Source organism: Capricornis sumatraensis, chromosome 7 (genome assembly GCF_032405125.1).
Source record: "Capricornis sumatraensis isolate serow.1 chromosome 7, serow.2, whole genome shotgun sequence".
Lineage (NCBI taxonomy): Eukaryota > Metazoa > Chordata > Mammalia > Artiodactyla > Bovidae > Capricornis > Capricornis sumatraensis.
Genome location: NC_091075.1, coordinates 83,620,616 through 83,637,013, shown reverse-complemented (window position 1 = coordinate 83,637,013; position 16,398 = coordinate 83,620,616). Strand labels below are relative to the sequence as shown.

The 16,398-nt window shown below is 36.4% G+C and overlaps 1 protein-coding gene across 4 annotated transcripts in view; it reads left to right on the top strand.

Annotated features, from left to right (window-relative positions):
* The window catches only part of EPHA5 (EPH receptor A5), a 412,214-nt gene that overhangs the window by 374,724 nt on the left and 21,092 nt on the right, over positions 1-16,398 (top strand). For all 4 annotated transcript variants that reach the window (XM_068975450.1, XM_068975448.1, XM_068975449.1 and 1 more), the window contains 3 exons: positions 5,638-5,699; positions 7,487-7,696; positions 11,242-11,391. In XM_068975450.1, coding sequence (XP_068831551.1) covers positions 5,638-5,699; positions 7,487-7,696; positions 11,242-11,391 — 422 coding nt within the window. The remainder of the gene's footprint in view (positions 1-5,637; positions 5,700-7,486; positions 7,697-11,241; positions 11,392-16,398) is intronic.

The window sequence follows — 16,398 nt, the reverse complement described above, 5'->3', positions numbered from 1 at the left end:
CTCCACTCTCAGATTAAAATCGTGTTTTAACATGCTTTATGAGCTCTTTTTATATTGATATTTTATAATATGCTTTCAAAATTATTGGTAAATCTACTCTTTGTCTGTACTTCAGCTGTATAATGGAAAATGATTTATACCATTTTATTGAGTTTACAATGGTTAAAGTAAGCCACATTAATTATTGCTATGTCATCTTTGCAGGCTAGCAGGAACTGAGACAAAACATAAGCCAAACTAAATATAATTATCATTAAAATGGCTCAAACATAAAAAATAATCAGATGGTTTGTGAATTTTCTTATTCTTGTCAACAAAAGAAGGTCATGTTTATTTGTAAATATGCATTTTTATTGCTTTCCCCCCATTTTCTGACAGAGAAGGCAATCGCAAGCCACTCCAGTACTCTTGCCTGGAGAATCCCAGGGACGGCGGAGCCTGGTGGGCTGCCATCTATGGGGTCGTACAGAGTTGGACACATCTGAAGTGATTTAGCAGCAGCAGCAGCATTTTCTGAAATATGAAAGGCATTTTAGGTCCCTATCATATTTTTCAAATAACATTTTTGCTATTGAAAATACAACCTACACTGTCATAAATAATGTATCTGACTTTTAAAATTAGGTGATGAACCCCAGAAAAACCTTATAGGAGAGACACCAGGTGCCTATCTCCCTAAAAAAGTAACCATTTTTTTGTTTCCAAATATATGCTATTTAATAACAGTAAGTTTTATGATCAGTTCATTCTCTTTAGATTGTGAATTCTTTCATCTAAGCTCAGTGAACTTGGATTGAATTTAAGGAACAAATTTGCCTAATAAAGAGATTTTTTACATAGGGATTTATCCAACTCCTGCTCAGGAGATCTTGGGAGAGCAGTAATAAATATTTATACTAACCCACAACTGTAAGAAGAGGGTCTAAAAAATTAGAGGATAGATGCAAAGAAGAAATTCTAGAAAAAAAGAACAGAAGGAAACTGAAGTTTGTGTAGTGGTAATATAGGGGAGGTACTGTAATCATAAAAGATTTGGGGTAGAGGAGGTAAACGTAAATATTAACAAAGTCTTCACTTTGATGGACAAGGCATCTGCTCACATGGTAGGGACTGAGAGGTGCTGATGAAGGAAAGCTTCAACTATATCCCTTGGATATCTGCTAGAATTCAGTTCTTCCAATTCCAATTAAACTCTGACAACTCCCTCAGCAGATTTCTGTAAATGAAAGTCAAAGAGATTCACAGGGCAGATTCCTGGAAACCCAGGCTGATTCCTAAAAACGTAGACCTTTTTCTAGTTTGATCAGAGCTGGTGTTCAGTAAGTACACACTCTTTGGTGCTAATACCTATAAATTTTTTAAATATTTCCATACTGTTTGATAAAAAGCTGAAGACAGGGTTACATGCATGTCCCTTTTGTATCCCTACTCAGCTTCATCTCCGAGTGCTTCTGAATTCCTGAAATCAGACAGATGAAGGAGTGATTTCTGGTATAGCAGGACGTTTCAATATTCCTGCATTGTGGCTGGTGGAACTTTGGATGTGTGGGGCCCTGTGCCAAAACAGTTATTATTTAATTCTGGACTTTTGAAAGAAAAGGGGTTTCAACATTAATGAAAGTCAGAAATAAGCCCTAGGATATAAGAATGAGACCAAAAGACCCAAAGCAGAATTTTGTCTATTTAGTAGTTTGTCTGAGGTCGATTGAATGGTTGTGACAATGCCATTAAAATGAAGTTAATCTGGGAGCAAAAAACACACTCATTTGAAAAGACCCTGATGCTGGGAAAGATTGAAGACAGGAGGAGAATGGGATGACAGAGGACGAGATGGTTGGATGGCATCTCCAACTCAATGGAGATGAGTTTGAGTAGACTCCAGGAGTTAGTAATGGACAGGGAGGCCTGGCGGGCTGTGGTCCATGGGGTCATGAAGAGTCAGACACGACTGAGCAACTTAAACTGAACTGAACTGAATCTGGGAGCATATCTCAATTCATGAGCTTAGATTACAGTAATCCTAAGGAGAAAAAGCATTTATAATCTTTTTTGTTTGTTTATTGTCATGGCCATTTACAAATACAACGTGAGTCACTCATTTTTTTGTTTTTTTGTTTTTCTGGTATTGTATTTCCAGTCATTTAAAAAATTGGTGTTCCCCAACTCATCTCCTGTCACTACCTGAATTATAAAGGAAAATCCAGGCCTCTAGCCATGTTTGAAGTTGACAAGCTCTTTCATGACAAAATACAAGCTACCTCTTCTTCCTGAAGTCCCTGTCACCTTTTGTTACAAAGGTTACACTTTCAAAGTTCAAGTCAAATGACATCTCTAATACATATTTTCTACATATGGGATGTTTTACCTAACATAGGTATACTACAAATATATGATAAATTATTTTAGGCAAACTCTTTTTTATAACTTTTACAAAACTTTAAAGAGGAGGAGAGAAATCAATCTGCCTTTATAGTATTACTTGTTACATTCCATTCAAAGAATAGTATTCTGAAGTGTTTTAACAGAACATAATTATCTGAGTAAGAAATTAGAATGAACTACTGGTGGCTCAGTGGTAAAGAAACCACCTGCAATGCAGGAGAAACATGTTCGATCCCAAAGTCGGGAAGATACTCTGGAGGAGGGCACAGCAACCCACTCCAGTATCATTGCCTGGAGAATCCCATGGACCGAGGAGACTGAGAGGCCTCAGTCCATAGTGTCACAAGAAGTCAGATACGACTGAACTGACTTAGTACATGCACGTATACCGTATTACACTAAATAGTGAGTGTTAAGTGATTTTTGAATGAAAACTCCTTTTTCTTCCTAGTTGTTTCTTTTTTGTATGTAATTATCTTTTTATATCGGTTTGTGCTTCAAGGTAATGTTGATTGAATAAATTTAAAAGTTCTAATTCTGTGACCTGAATGAATCACTTCTCAAGTAAAATACAGGTACCTTTCTGGAAAATGCCATTAAGTTAATTATAGTACATTTTCATAATTGATAGGCCCCATTTCCCTTATTATATAAAAAGTTAACTAATAGACATATAAGACGAATTTTTCTACCATAAGATCTTTTCCCACTTAACCTCAGTATAACTTAGCACTAAAACTATATATAGCATACATTTATTAAATAATAAAGGGGCATGTTTTAAAATATAATGAGGTTAATGTGTAGTGATAAAACTAGCAACCTTGTTTTAGGTATTTTTTCATATAGCAAATATTTTTGATCTTATATTTTTCATCTTATATCACAGACATATTACACACAAAATGCCATAATTTTATGAGGGTAAAATGTGATCTACTCTCTTGGTCAAATTACATCTAGCAATGACATTTATGCACAAAGTTGATAAAGTTTATAAAATAATGATATATAGTAAATTTAAATTCTAAGTGATGGGCACATATTGGATTAGCAATATGACTTAGGGGATACTCACAATAACTCTGTGAGGCAGGTGCCATTAGTGTCCCCATTTTGGAGGTGAGAAAACTGAGGTACACAGATGAGAACTGATTTGCTTAAGATCATATGATAGTAATTGATTTATCTGGGATACAAAGCCAAGCAGTGTAGCTTCAGAGTCTGTCCAGCTACAGTTTTATATCAGATGTGAAAAGAGGAGGACCTCATCCATCAGAACAATGATTACAAGAGATGTTTCCAGATAGCAAGAAGAACTAGAACAGGGTTTTGAGGGATGGAAAAATTTGGATTGATAGAGACTGTAGGTATGTGGCATAGAAGGAAAAGAGAGGTAGCCAAAAGTAAACGTATTATAAGAACATGGAAATAAAGTTGGGAAAATGCAACATACATTCCAGGGATCATCAGTAGGGAAGTTAGACTGGATGAAAGTTTTTATTTAGAACTCTTGAGAAATCTGTATGCAGGTCAGGAAGCAACAGTTAGAACCGGACATGGAACAGCAGACTGGTTCCAAATTGCCAACATCTGATGGATCATAGAAAAAGCAAGAGAGTTCCAGAAAAACATCTATTTCTACTTTATTCACCATGCCAAAGCCTTTGACCATGTGGATCACAACAAACTGGAAAATTCTGAAAGAGATGGGAATACCAGACCACCTTACCTGCCTCTTAAGAAACCTATATGCAGGCCAAGAAGCAACAGTTAGAACTGGACATGGAACAACAACTGGTTCCAAATAGGAAAAGGAGTATGTTAAGGCTGTATATTATCACCCTGTTTATTTAACTTCTATGCAGAGTACATCATGAGAAATGCTGGGCTGGAGGAAGCACAGGCTGGAATCAAGATTGCTGGGAGAAATATCAATAACCTCAGTATGCAGATGACACCACCCTTATGGCAAAAAGTGAAGAAGAACTAAAGTGCCTCTTGATGAAGGTGAAAGAGGAGAGTGGAAAAATCGGCTTAAAGCTCAACATTGAGAAAACTAAGATCATGGCATCCAGTCCCATCACTTTATGGCAAATAGATGGGGAAACAGTGTCAGACTTTATTTTTCTGGGCTCCAAAATCACTGCAGATGGTGATTGCTGCCATGAAATTAAAAGACACTTACTCCTTGGAAGGAAAGTTATGACCAATCTAGACAGCATATTGAAAAGCAGAGACATAACTTTGTCAACAAAGGTCTATCTAGTCAAGGCTATGGTTTTTCCAGTACTCATGTATGGATGTGAAAGTTGGACTATAAAGAAAGCTGAGCTCCGAAGAATTGCTGCTTTTGAACTGTGGTGTTGGAGAATACTCTTGAGAGTCCCTTGGACTGCAAGGAGATCCAACCAGTCCATCCTAAATGAGATCAGACCTGGGCGTTTATTGGAAGGACTGATATTGAGGCTGAAACCCCCATACTTTGGCCACTTCATTTGAAAAGACCCTGATGTTGGGAAATATTGAAGGCAGGAGAAAAAGGGGATGACAAAGAATGAGATGGTTACATGGCATAACCAACTCACTGGACATGAGTTTGGGTAAACTCTGAGAGTTGGTGGTGGACAGGGAAGGTTGGCATGCTTCAGTTCATGGGGTTGCAAAGAGTCGGCAACTGAGCGACTGAACTAACTTCTGGGAAAGATGAATGTGTTTGCTGGATATTGTTGTTTGGCACTTCATATCATTACCTCTATTAAAATGAAATTCATCCTTAAACTCATTTTCTACATAAATGGACTTTGATATTGAATTTTTTTTTAATATCTTAAATGTCAATCTTTATCATTCTTGTGATACTATCTTCTCACTGACCCCATTTAGTATATACTAAGATATCATCATGCCAGGAATTTACCCGCTACTCAAAGAGGACTGTTTTATATATATAATTTGCACACAATAATAAAAACTTCCAGGTAAAGGTGGTACTACTGGTAAAGAACTTGCCTGCCAACTCCGGTGGACACAAGATACATAAGTTTGATCCCTAGGTCGGGAAGATCCCTTGGAGGAGGGCATGGCAATCCAGTCCAGTATTCTTGCCTGGAGAATCTCATGGAGAGAGGAGCCTGGTGAGCTATAGGGATGCAAAAGAGCTGGACATGAAAAAAGCGACATAGCATGCAAAGTTTTCCTAGATAAGACTACAAAATAAAAAAGCAGCAGTTTATACCACTGTGCTCTTTTCAGGTAAACCGGTGATGATCGTTACAGAGTACATGGAAAATGGCTCTTTAGATACATTTTTAAAGGTAAGATTTTATATAAATGGCAACCATTGGAAGTGTTATTTATATACTGACTGTGATGTTGAAGGAGAAATCCAGTCACCTTAAAGCTAAATTTTAAATAGAAATATCTGGAGTCAGGATAATTATACTCCAAAAATTAGTGTTGGCTTGAAAATTGGCTTGAAACTTATACAAATCCAAATTACATGTCTCTAGGGTTTTATTTAATGTATGTTAATGTGCCTCCCCAAAAAACCATAAAGGAGGGAAGGAAGGAAGGAGGATAGGAATGAAGGAAAGGAAAAAAAAGAGAATCTTCTATAAGTATTTAACTTTCTCTAAAGTAAGTTAAACAGAGAAATACAAATATTATATGGTATTGCTTATATGTGGAATATAAAAAATGGTACAAATGAGCTTGTTTACAAAACAGAAATAGTGTCACAGATGTAGAAAACAAACTTATGGTCACCAGTCGAGGGGAAGGGGGATAAATTTTCAGATTGAAATTGATGATATAGATGCTATTATATATAAAATAGATAACTAATGAATATCTACTGTATGGAACAGAAAACTCTACTCAATACTCTGTATTGGCCTATTGGGAAAAGAATCTAAAAAAGGGTAGATATATGTATATGTATAACTGGTTCACTTTACACCTGAAACTAATACAAGATTGTAAATCAATTACAATGAAAAAATTTTTAAAAAGAATATATTTAACTCTCTCAAAATACGTAATATCAGGCAGAACAGGGAAAATGTCTATAAAATCCGTGAAAGTCATATACTAATGAAAGAGTCAAACAGACTTATAACTCCCCTGCAGGCCAGCCACTACTTGTACTTCTGTATTTGAAGAATCATTGTGTGATAATAGATGGTAGTCAATGTTGTTAGATCTTCTGGGTTTTAGGAAAAGAATTTACTATGCAAGTTTCCAAATATTAAAGGTTGGCTACTCATTTTATTAGTATAGTATGTACTGAACAATGTAACATGTTTGCAGGCTTGATTAAACCTGTAGACTGGCAACCTTTCATTTTCAAATGGCAACAGCTGTCATTGATTAGAAAAGTGAAGCAACAGTGGCATTAGTTACCATCATAAGAATATGACAGGGGTCCAATGGTATGGCAAACTTCTCTTCCAGTCTCCAGCCTCTACCAGACTCTGCTGCCAAATTTCTTGTACATATATTTAAGTTTATCAGCCCCTTAAGGTCACATCATTCCTTTTTTTCAAAATAAGCATCAGTTGACCCTTATTCGGTGTGTCTGCACCAAATCCAGTGCATGCAAGCCTCCCAGAAATACTAACATTCTCCTGGTTATTGCTCAGTCCCTCCTTCCCTCATCTGCTACTGCAGAATCTCACTTATTTCCTCTAGCCATTTCTTTACTGCAATATGCCTATCCAAACAGCTTCTTTTAAATCACTTCTAAAATGTGCAGTGCTAACCCAAGGCAGGCACTAAATTGGAGTGATGAAACCACTCTTCTAATGACTAAGAAAGGAATCACAATGCAGAAAAGAGTAGCAATACATAAGATTTTGATCGAGGGTTTTCAAAGCCTTCATCTGCTTTCACCAAGTAGAGGACACTTTGTATACACTTGGTAACTGATGCAGTTTTCAGGTTTATTGTCTATTGCTTAATTTTTTCCATTCTCCTTCACATAGAAACTGCAATGTGAATTTGGTAGTAGTATGTATTAATTTAAGGATTGAAGGAAGATCCTTATATATCTTTCCCCAGTGATAGGTATTGCAGGACTAATATTTCTGTATAATCTTTACAGAAAAATGATGGGCAGTTCACTGTGATCCAGCTGGTTGGCATGCTGAGAGGCATCGCTGCAGGAATGAAATACCTTTCCGACATGGGCTACGTGCATAGAGACCTTGCTGCCAGAAACATCTTAATCAACAGTAACCTTGTGTGCAAAGTGTCTGACTTTGGGCTTTCCAGGGTACTGGAAGATGATCCTGAGGCAGCCTACACCACAAGGGTAAGATCTAACAGAATGCCTTCTGAAATACTACACTGGAGACATTGAATATTTAAAGATTTTAAAAGAAATGGCCAAAAGAAAAAGAAGTTCCTCCAATATAGGAAGAAGGAGGGAAGAAACAGAGAGGGTGGATTAAAAAGTCCAAATAATTTCTTCGTTAGATGTCAGAAAATTCAAATATTAAACTTAGATAAGCTAAGTATTCATGTAATGAGTCTTAACTGTTTATTTTTCTCTACAGTTACTTAAAAAGTTTTGGTTCAGAGTGGATACAACTGATAAAAATCATATAGAGTATTAAATGTAAAAGTTAAAGAATATCCTGTATTAAAAGTAATAAATATATACATATATTAACATATAATATATGTATGCATGTAATATGTGCTCATATTACATATCTGAATATATTAATATGCTTTGTATGTGAATATATAAACATGTATAGCATTTCAGTCAGTCGGTCAGTCAGTTCAGTCGCTCAGTCGTTTCTGATTCTTTGCGACCTCATGAATCGCAGCATACCAGGCCTCCCTGTCCATCACCAACTCCCAGAGTTCACCCAAACTCATGTCCATCGAGTCAGTGATGCCATCCAACCATCTCATCCTCTGTCGTCCCCTTCTCCTCCTGCCCCCAACCCCTCCCAGCATCAGGGTCTTTTCCAATGAGTCAACTTTTCGCATGAGGTGGCCAAAGTATTGGAGTTTCAGCTTCAGCATCAGTCCTTCTAGCACAAACCCTATACCATAGTTTTTTCATGTATGAAACAAATACAGACATATCTAAAGCTGCCTTCTAAATATTCACATGGTAGGGAATAAAAGAGCTATTCCTTCAGAAAGTTTTGATTTACTGGAGGTATTTTAATGCCTAATTGCTTTTCTTTTATACTGTGTAAACTGTTGAGCCCATTTCTATGGAAAATTGGTCACTAAATCATATTGTCAAAATGAGCATAAATCAACACCCTTTTCCAGCAAAGTAATTGCTTCCTGAATCATTGTAATACAATTGACAGTTCTTTCTGTAGAAAACTATGGGTAATGATGGAGCAGAATTTCCTGGGCAGTCTATGTACTGTATTTCTTGAGTTTTAATACCTTATAATAAACTAAATTTGTTCTAAATCTTTTGAAAGTCATCAAAACATCCTCAATGTTTAAACATCTTAGGAAAGCAGGAATTTATCATTATATCTTTTGCACTATACAATGTGGTTAACTATTGTTTTAATACAGAATACTTTTGACATCACTTACGCTAAATGTTCACATTTTCTAATTTAATTCAATGTTTTTAAAATTACTTGTTTTAGTCTATTTTATATTGTAAGGCTGTTTTTTTTCATTGTGTTGTGATTTATGGATCATTAAGGATTACACTATGCTGAAGATCAAGAGTAACTTACCTAAGCAAACAAAACTTTCCGTTGGTCAGCCTAATAAATCAATAAACTAATTGGTGGGATTTCCCTGTATTCTAGACCTAATTATTATTGTCATTATTTCTGTTAAGTGAAACCTCAAGTAGGGATTCTCCTGGGATTAGAGTTACACTTAATAAACTTGGCCTAAACAAGATTGAGTTTATCGAAAAATCTGTTCCCAGTATGGTTGGTTGGTGTCTTGCTGCTAAGTCACTTCAGTTGTTCCCAACTCTGTGCAACCCCATAGACAGCAGCCCACCAGGCTCCCCCGGCCCTGGGATTCTCCAGGCAAGAACACTGGAGTGGATTGCCATTTCCTTCTCCATGTTGGTGTCTTAGTTTTTAATAAATGTATAAAGTGAATTTGTCAAGGTCTGTGTAATGTGTCATGCTAGTGGAGAAGGAGGGGGAAGGAAGCCAAAGATGAGGCCCTCAAGATTTACTCCTCTGAAATGGGGTATGGTTACACTTTGTGGAAAACCCATATACTGAAAGATGAGCCGGTGAGGGAACTTCAGATAATACTGATATACAATATGATGGTCAGAGGACCAGGAGAAAACTTCTAGGCTGAAGTTTAAAATAATCAACAAATTGCAATTTGAAGAGAAATCATAAGGGCTTCCTTAGTAGCTCAGAAGGTAAATAATCTGGCTGCCATGCAGACATGGGTTCAATCCCTGGATCAGGAAGATCCCTTGGAGAATGGCAACCCACTCTAGTATTCTTGCCTGGAGAATTCCATGGACAGAGGTGTCTGGTGGGCTGCTATACCATATGCAGTCACAATAAGTCAGACACGACTGAATTTATGTATACATATATTATTTATATATTAACACATATATTATTATGCATACACGTGTGTATGTATACATATATAATAATACATATAATAAAATATATAATAGTAATATAGGCCATCTCAATGCCACGTAGCCTAATGATGTGATCTTGCCTATGAATATTTTATTTAAAAAGTATGTTTCAGGAGAGTCTTCTTAAAGTGGTATTATCATGTTTTTAAGGAGCAAATAATTCAAAATTAACTTGAATAATTCAAAGTAACGTTAACTCACAGAAATTTCAGTCATTACATGAAATTGTTGTTTCTTCATATGTGTTGAAACTTTGGTTCATAAAGAACAATTTAAGTCCTATTTTCTTCTAGTAGGTAAATTAAGTTTTTTTCATCATGCAAAACAGGAAAACATATTTTATTTTCTTCCAAAAAAATATTTAAAATCCACATTTTTCTCTCTCTCAGTCTCTATTTTAAGGTATATTTGCTTATAGATGAAATATTTGATTGCATGGATTTTCCATCTTTTAAAACTTAAGAGAAAAGAGTTTACACTGAAATGGGTGAGATATAAAATTGTCTATTTTGTAAACTAAGAGAAAACTTACCAAATCATAGTTTTTATCATGTAAAAACCCAAACTTGATAACCTTGTGAGTGTTCCCCCATAATCTAATTTTAATAATTTTTAATTTGGTTGACTCTAATTTAGATACTTGCCTTTTACTTTTAAAAATAAGCAGTTTGATCAAATACACACAGAAGTATGACAATAAAAAATAGAAGTCTAAAAGAAATTGCACAGTGTCAAGAGAAAGTATATCTGAGGTGTTTTTTTTTTTTAATATATCTGATTTTCATGCTTGTCTTACTAACTTTGAAACTTCTCAGGATTGCATTCAGCAATCAAGAATTTCTATTTTCAATCCTTATATTAAAGGAAAAAGTGATACCCTGGGAATTTGAGTCCTTTACTTTCTGTTAGCAAGTCATGAAAGTATACCTTATTGATTTGCCTTACTGCCTGCTTTCCCCACTTAAAGTTGCCATCCTGATACTGTAATTGAGATGTGGGTCCTGTATGTGTTCCAGCAGTCAGACAGAATTTAAACTAGAAGCCTTCTGGACAGCCAATTAGTAGTCAGTCTACAAGTGCTTATGGGCTTGAGATACGTGAAAGGAGACTGCATGCTGTCAAACAGATTCACTTAAAAATGCTACATCTCTTTCTACATCTTTTCAGTGAGGCAGAAGTATCCCTAGATACATTTGAAATATGTGTGAATTTTTTTTATTCTTTTTCGATTTTAGGGAGGCAAAATTCCAATCAGATGGACTGCCCCAGAAGCTATAGCTTTCCGAAAGTTTACTTCTGCGAGTGATGTCTGGAGCTATGGAATCGTGATGTGGGAGGTTGTATCTTATGGAGAAAGACCCTACTGGGAAATGACCAACCAAGATGTAAGTACAAAACTAGTCCCCTTAAAATTTGAAATGAGATACAGTTCTCTGAGTCATGCGATTTTTATACACACACACACAAACACACATACACATACAAATGTATATGTGTATATATATGTGTATTTCTGAAAATGACAGGTGCTTAAAAAAGTGAAATGCTCTTTGCTTAACCTCTGGTCTGTTTTGTTGTTATTAAAATCCTTTATACAAAACCTCAAAATAAGTTAGCACAAAGGAAAGCAAGTTATTGTTATATAAAAGCTTAGTCCTTTGCCAGGACAGTTCTAGCTATACTATCATGATGTTTCACTCATTTCATGTCAGTATCATTTTCAAAAAGGAAGAAAGAGCCATCAAAGAATGAATACTGACAGGCTAGTTTTTATGACATGCGCTTGATAAAAGGAGCTAATACTCCATATGAAAAGGATGAATGTTATTGATTTAACAGTGGATGCTCTTAGAGAATAAAAAGAAATAATCTATGTTTCTTTACATTTAAAAATATAGGAAGAGTTATATTGTCTGTTTAATTTTGAAAAAGAAAAAAAGAGCTGGTTTTTTCCCATATGGGGAAATAATTCAAGCTTAGAATCCTGGAATTAAAGACCCCAGAAAAGAATCTTCTATTCAGGTTCAGAATGACGCTTGACACATGACTCTCTGGTCTTTGCCTTTGTAATTTTCCATTGTTATTATTCAGTACAGCCCTTTCTATTTTGAATTACATTGAAATTTGATATTTTTATTCAAATAAACAATTATAAAAACTTAAATTATGAAAACAAATTATGTATTGTCTTTACTGTATCAAAAACAAAAACAATACTGTATGCCATATACTGTTTTAAATGATTTAACAACTAATGGCTCATTACTTCTTTGTAGAAAAAAACAGTATAATGAACAAGCTTAGCTCAATAAATCACCATGATGATTTAAAACATTTCTTTTTTTCCCCAATTATTTCTTTTATCCATGCTTTCTAAAGTCTCCCTCTCCTACACCTTTAGGGATTATTGCGCAGGTACTGTAGCTCTCCAGCTGCATTTTGGTGAATCAGCAGTACCATGCTAGTAATTAAGATTCACCTTCAGATAAAAAAAAATCCAAGTCCAGTCCAAATCAGAGTCAATCCTACATCCACTTCACAGTGTATTCTATAATGACAGGGTCAGCCTGACACCAGGTAGCGAGATTGGGAAGGAAGAATTGTCAGATTTTTGCCTTCCTCTCTGAGAGATCCTTGTATTCCAGCTGATGTTCGATAATTCCCACACTTACTGCCTGCTCCCCACCTCACAGCCTCTTATGATGCCTCACACATGTCTGCTTCATCAGAGGACAGCACATTCTTGTTGGTTGTTCTACCAGTGTCCCCTCTTTTAGATACTATTGCAGGCTGTCCTGGGCTTCCATGGTAGTTCAGCTGGTAAAGAATCCGCCTGAATGCAGGAGAACACGATTCAATTCCTGGGTCAGGAAGATCTGCTGGAGAAGGGATAGACTAACCATTCCAGTATTCTTGGGCTTCCCTATTGGCTTAGCTGGTAAAGAATCCCTCTTCAGTGCTGCCCTAGCCACCCTGCCTCCTTCAGATACCCTAGATGAGAAGCCAAGGTCTCCCTTTGGGATTCCCAAGAAATATTTAACAGCATTATTCTTGGATAGCAATAGGAAATTAAGCTGATTGATTCCTGCCTCTCACAAGCATACTGCCAGGCCATGATTCTCCCTTTCTTTTTATCATCTACAGCTGCTACAACTAGTTTTCTTTGTGCCCTGTTTGCTTGACTTAGTCAAGCAAAGAAGGGATGCTGACTTTTATGTTTCTCTAAATTTGAGAGAAAATATCATCTACTGTCATCAACTTTATGATTTTAGGGCCAGGACTGTGGCCAAAGTGATGAAATCATTGCACGTCTAGCTATCCATCAGAGTGATATTATCCATTTCCCAGTTAATACAATGGAGAGATTAAATGACTTTCTTTAGGCCACAAAAATATGACAAGTTATGCCAGAAATTTCAGCTTGGCTCTCCAAAATTTTATACCTAACCTCCACACTGTTTCCAATTGAATCAGTCTTCTAATTGAATATAAAATATTCAATTCAGTATGTAATAATTACTATGGATTAATCTAGTCTAGACAGAGACCAGACCTATTTTGCTATTTGCTACACTCTCCAGATAAATGCCTAATGCTAACTTGAAACATATGGTTTGGCTTCAGACTTCTCTCAAGGCTCATTTCAATGCCACTGTTTCCTTTAGTCTTTGTGAAAGTATTTCATTCTGTCATGCCAGTAAGGCTGCTCCCTTCTCTCGAGGAAAACGTTTATCCCTATTTGGTGTTATAACTCCTTCTCACTCTTGAGATATATTTAATTCTGATTTTTCACTCAAAGTTATTTTTAGTCCTTCCCAAACATGTCAACATTCAGAAAATTAAGATAATGGCATCTGGCCCCATCACTTCATGGCAAATAGATGGGGAAACAGTGGAAACAGTGTCAGACTTTATTTTTCTGGGCTCCAAAATCACTGCAGATGATGACTGCAGCCATGAAATTAAAAGACGCTTAATCCTTGGAAGGAAAGTTATGACCAACCTAGACAGCATATTAAAAAGCAGAGACATTACTTTGCCAACAAAGGTCCATCTAGTCAACGCTATGGTTTTCCAGTGGTCATGTATGGATGTGAGAGTTGGCCTATAAAGAAAGCTGAGCAGCAAAGAATTGATGCATTTGAACTGTGGTGTTGGAGAAGACTCTTAAGAGTCCCTTGACTGCAAGGAGATCCAACCAGTCCATCCTAAAGGAGATCAGTCCTGATGCTGAGGCTGAAACCCCCATACTTTGGCCACCTGATGCAAAGAGCTGACTCATTTGAAAACACCTTGATGCTGGGAAAGATTGAGGGCAGGAGGAGAATGGGATGACAGAGGATGAGGTGGTTGGATGGCATCACTGACTCGATGGACATGGGTTTGGGTGGACTCCATGAGTTGGTGATGGACAGGGAGGCCTGGAGTGCTGCAGTTCATGGGGTCACAAAGAGTTGGACACGACTGAGCAACTGAACTGTACTGAACTATGTGTATAATATATGTAGCATTATTATCCATATTATTGACCATTCTGCCTGACATAACTTTATCTGTCACAAATATGATAAATCAAAGTAGAATATAATGTTAAGTGAAAGCTCATATGTGTTTCTGCTAATCGGGACCGGGCTTGCTCATGCTCATGTGGACTGGTTGATATATACTGGTACACCTTGGCTCTGTTCCACATGCCCCTCATCTTCTATCAGAGACCAGCAGGTTAGCCTAGATATGAGCTCATTTGCCGTGTGACTGAAGGGTGAGAATAAACCCAATTGCACTTCAGCCTGCACATTCCATTGTCCAATCCCATAACCAGAGGATCAGTCCAGTTCCCATAATCAGCTTATTGTGAATGGACAAACTAAATTTACATGTAAAAGGAGATAGAAACAAAGAGGTGTGAAGGATTGGGAATGAATACTTTTCCTGTTCCAGCCATCAGAGAGTCTTGATAGTTTTTCAGATGACTTTAAAACTATTTCAAAGATACAAGGAAGTGCTAATGTAATATTTCCAGAACACAATAAAAATAAAAGCTAATATTTTGGCTTTGGTTGGGTTTTCTAAGAACCTACAGAAAATTACTATACAATTAAAGATCTTTCTAAAATGTCTGTCTTTAATAGAATGTCCAACACATGTTTTGCATTTTCTCAGCAAGCTAAATATTACATTTGGTATGCCTCAATTTCTTATCAAAATTTATACCCAAGAAACATGACAGATCTACGGTATTTGAAAATCATGATCACTGAATATTTCTTTTGAAAAATATTTCTCAGAAAGCAAAATAAAAGTACTCATTTGTCAGTTTTAAATGATCTTTTCTATCATCTCTGCATTCTAGATATTGTCTCATCCTAAAAGGGCTTTGCTACCATGAAAATGTTACATTACCAAGACATGCAGAATAATATAACTCTCTCAGAGGAGCCCTTCTGCTGTGTCATGGAGACAGAATGCTGCAGTAGGTTTCTTTTGATTTAGGATTGCCTCCATCATCACAGAGAAAAGCCATGACAACATATAATAAAAATCAACTAAGATGATGAATATGATTTTAGGTAAATATCAGACCTTGAACTCTGATTCAAGTTTGGGAAGCTAAGATTATATCCTGTTGTCAGTTGAAGCTTCCTTATTTACAACAAACATTTTAAATGTCAACATTTTTCAGAACCTAAAAGAAACAAAATAAGAAGACATGTGTTGCATTTTTTATATTTAGTGACAATCTCTTTTACTCATTGGGAAAGGCCCTGATACTGGGCGAGATTGAAGGCAAGAGGAGAAGGGGGCAAAAGAGGATGAGATGGTTGGATGGCCACATCAACTCAATGGACATGAGTCTGAGCAAACTCAGGGAGTTAATGAAGGACAGGGAATCCTGGAGCACTGCAATCCATGGGGTTGCAAAGAGTTGGACATGAATTAGCGACTGAAAAACAAAATGAATACATGGTGTATACTAAGCGCATAAGTTATAAAGTGTTTTAAAAACTTATTTAAGCAATACATTTAAAATTTTTTAAGCATTCAAGTTTTCTTTTAATTTTTATTTTTTTATTTTTAAAATTTAAATTTTATTTTTACTTTATTTTATTTTACAATACTGTATTGGTTTTGGCATACATTGACATGAATCCGCCACGGGTGTACATGAGCTCCCAATGAACCCCCCCCCCCACCTCCCATCCCACATCATCCCTCCGGATCATCCCCGTGCACCATTGGAGGCTAATTGCCTTAAAATATTGTGGTGTTTTTTGCCATACATCAACATGAATCAGCCATGGGTGTGGGTGCACGTTTGTCCCACCATCCTGAACCCCTCTTCCACCTCCCTCCCCACCCCAAACTCTGGTTGTCCCAGGGCACCAGCTTTG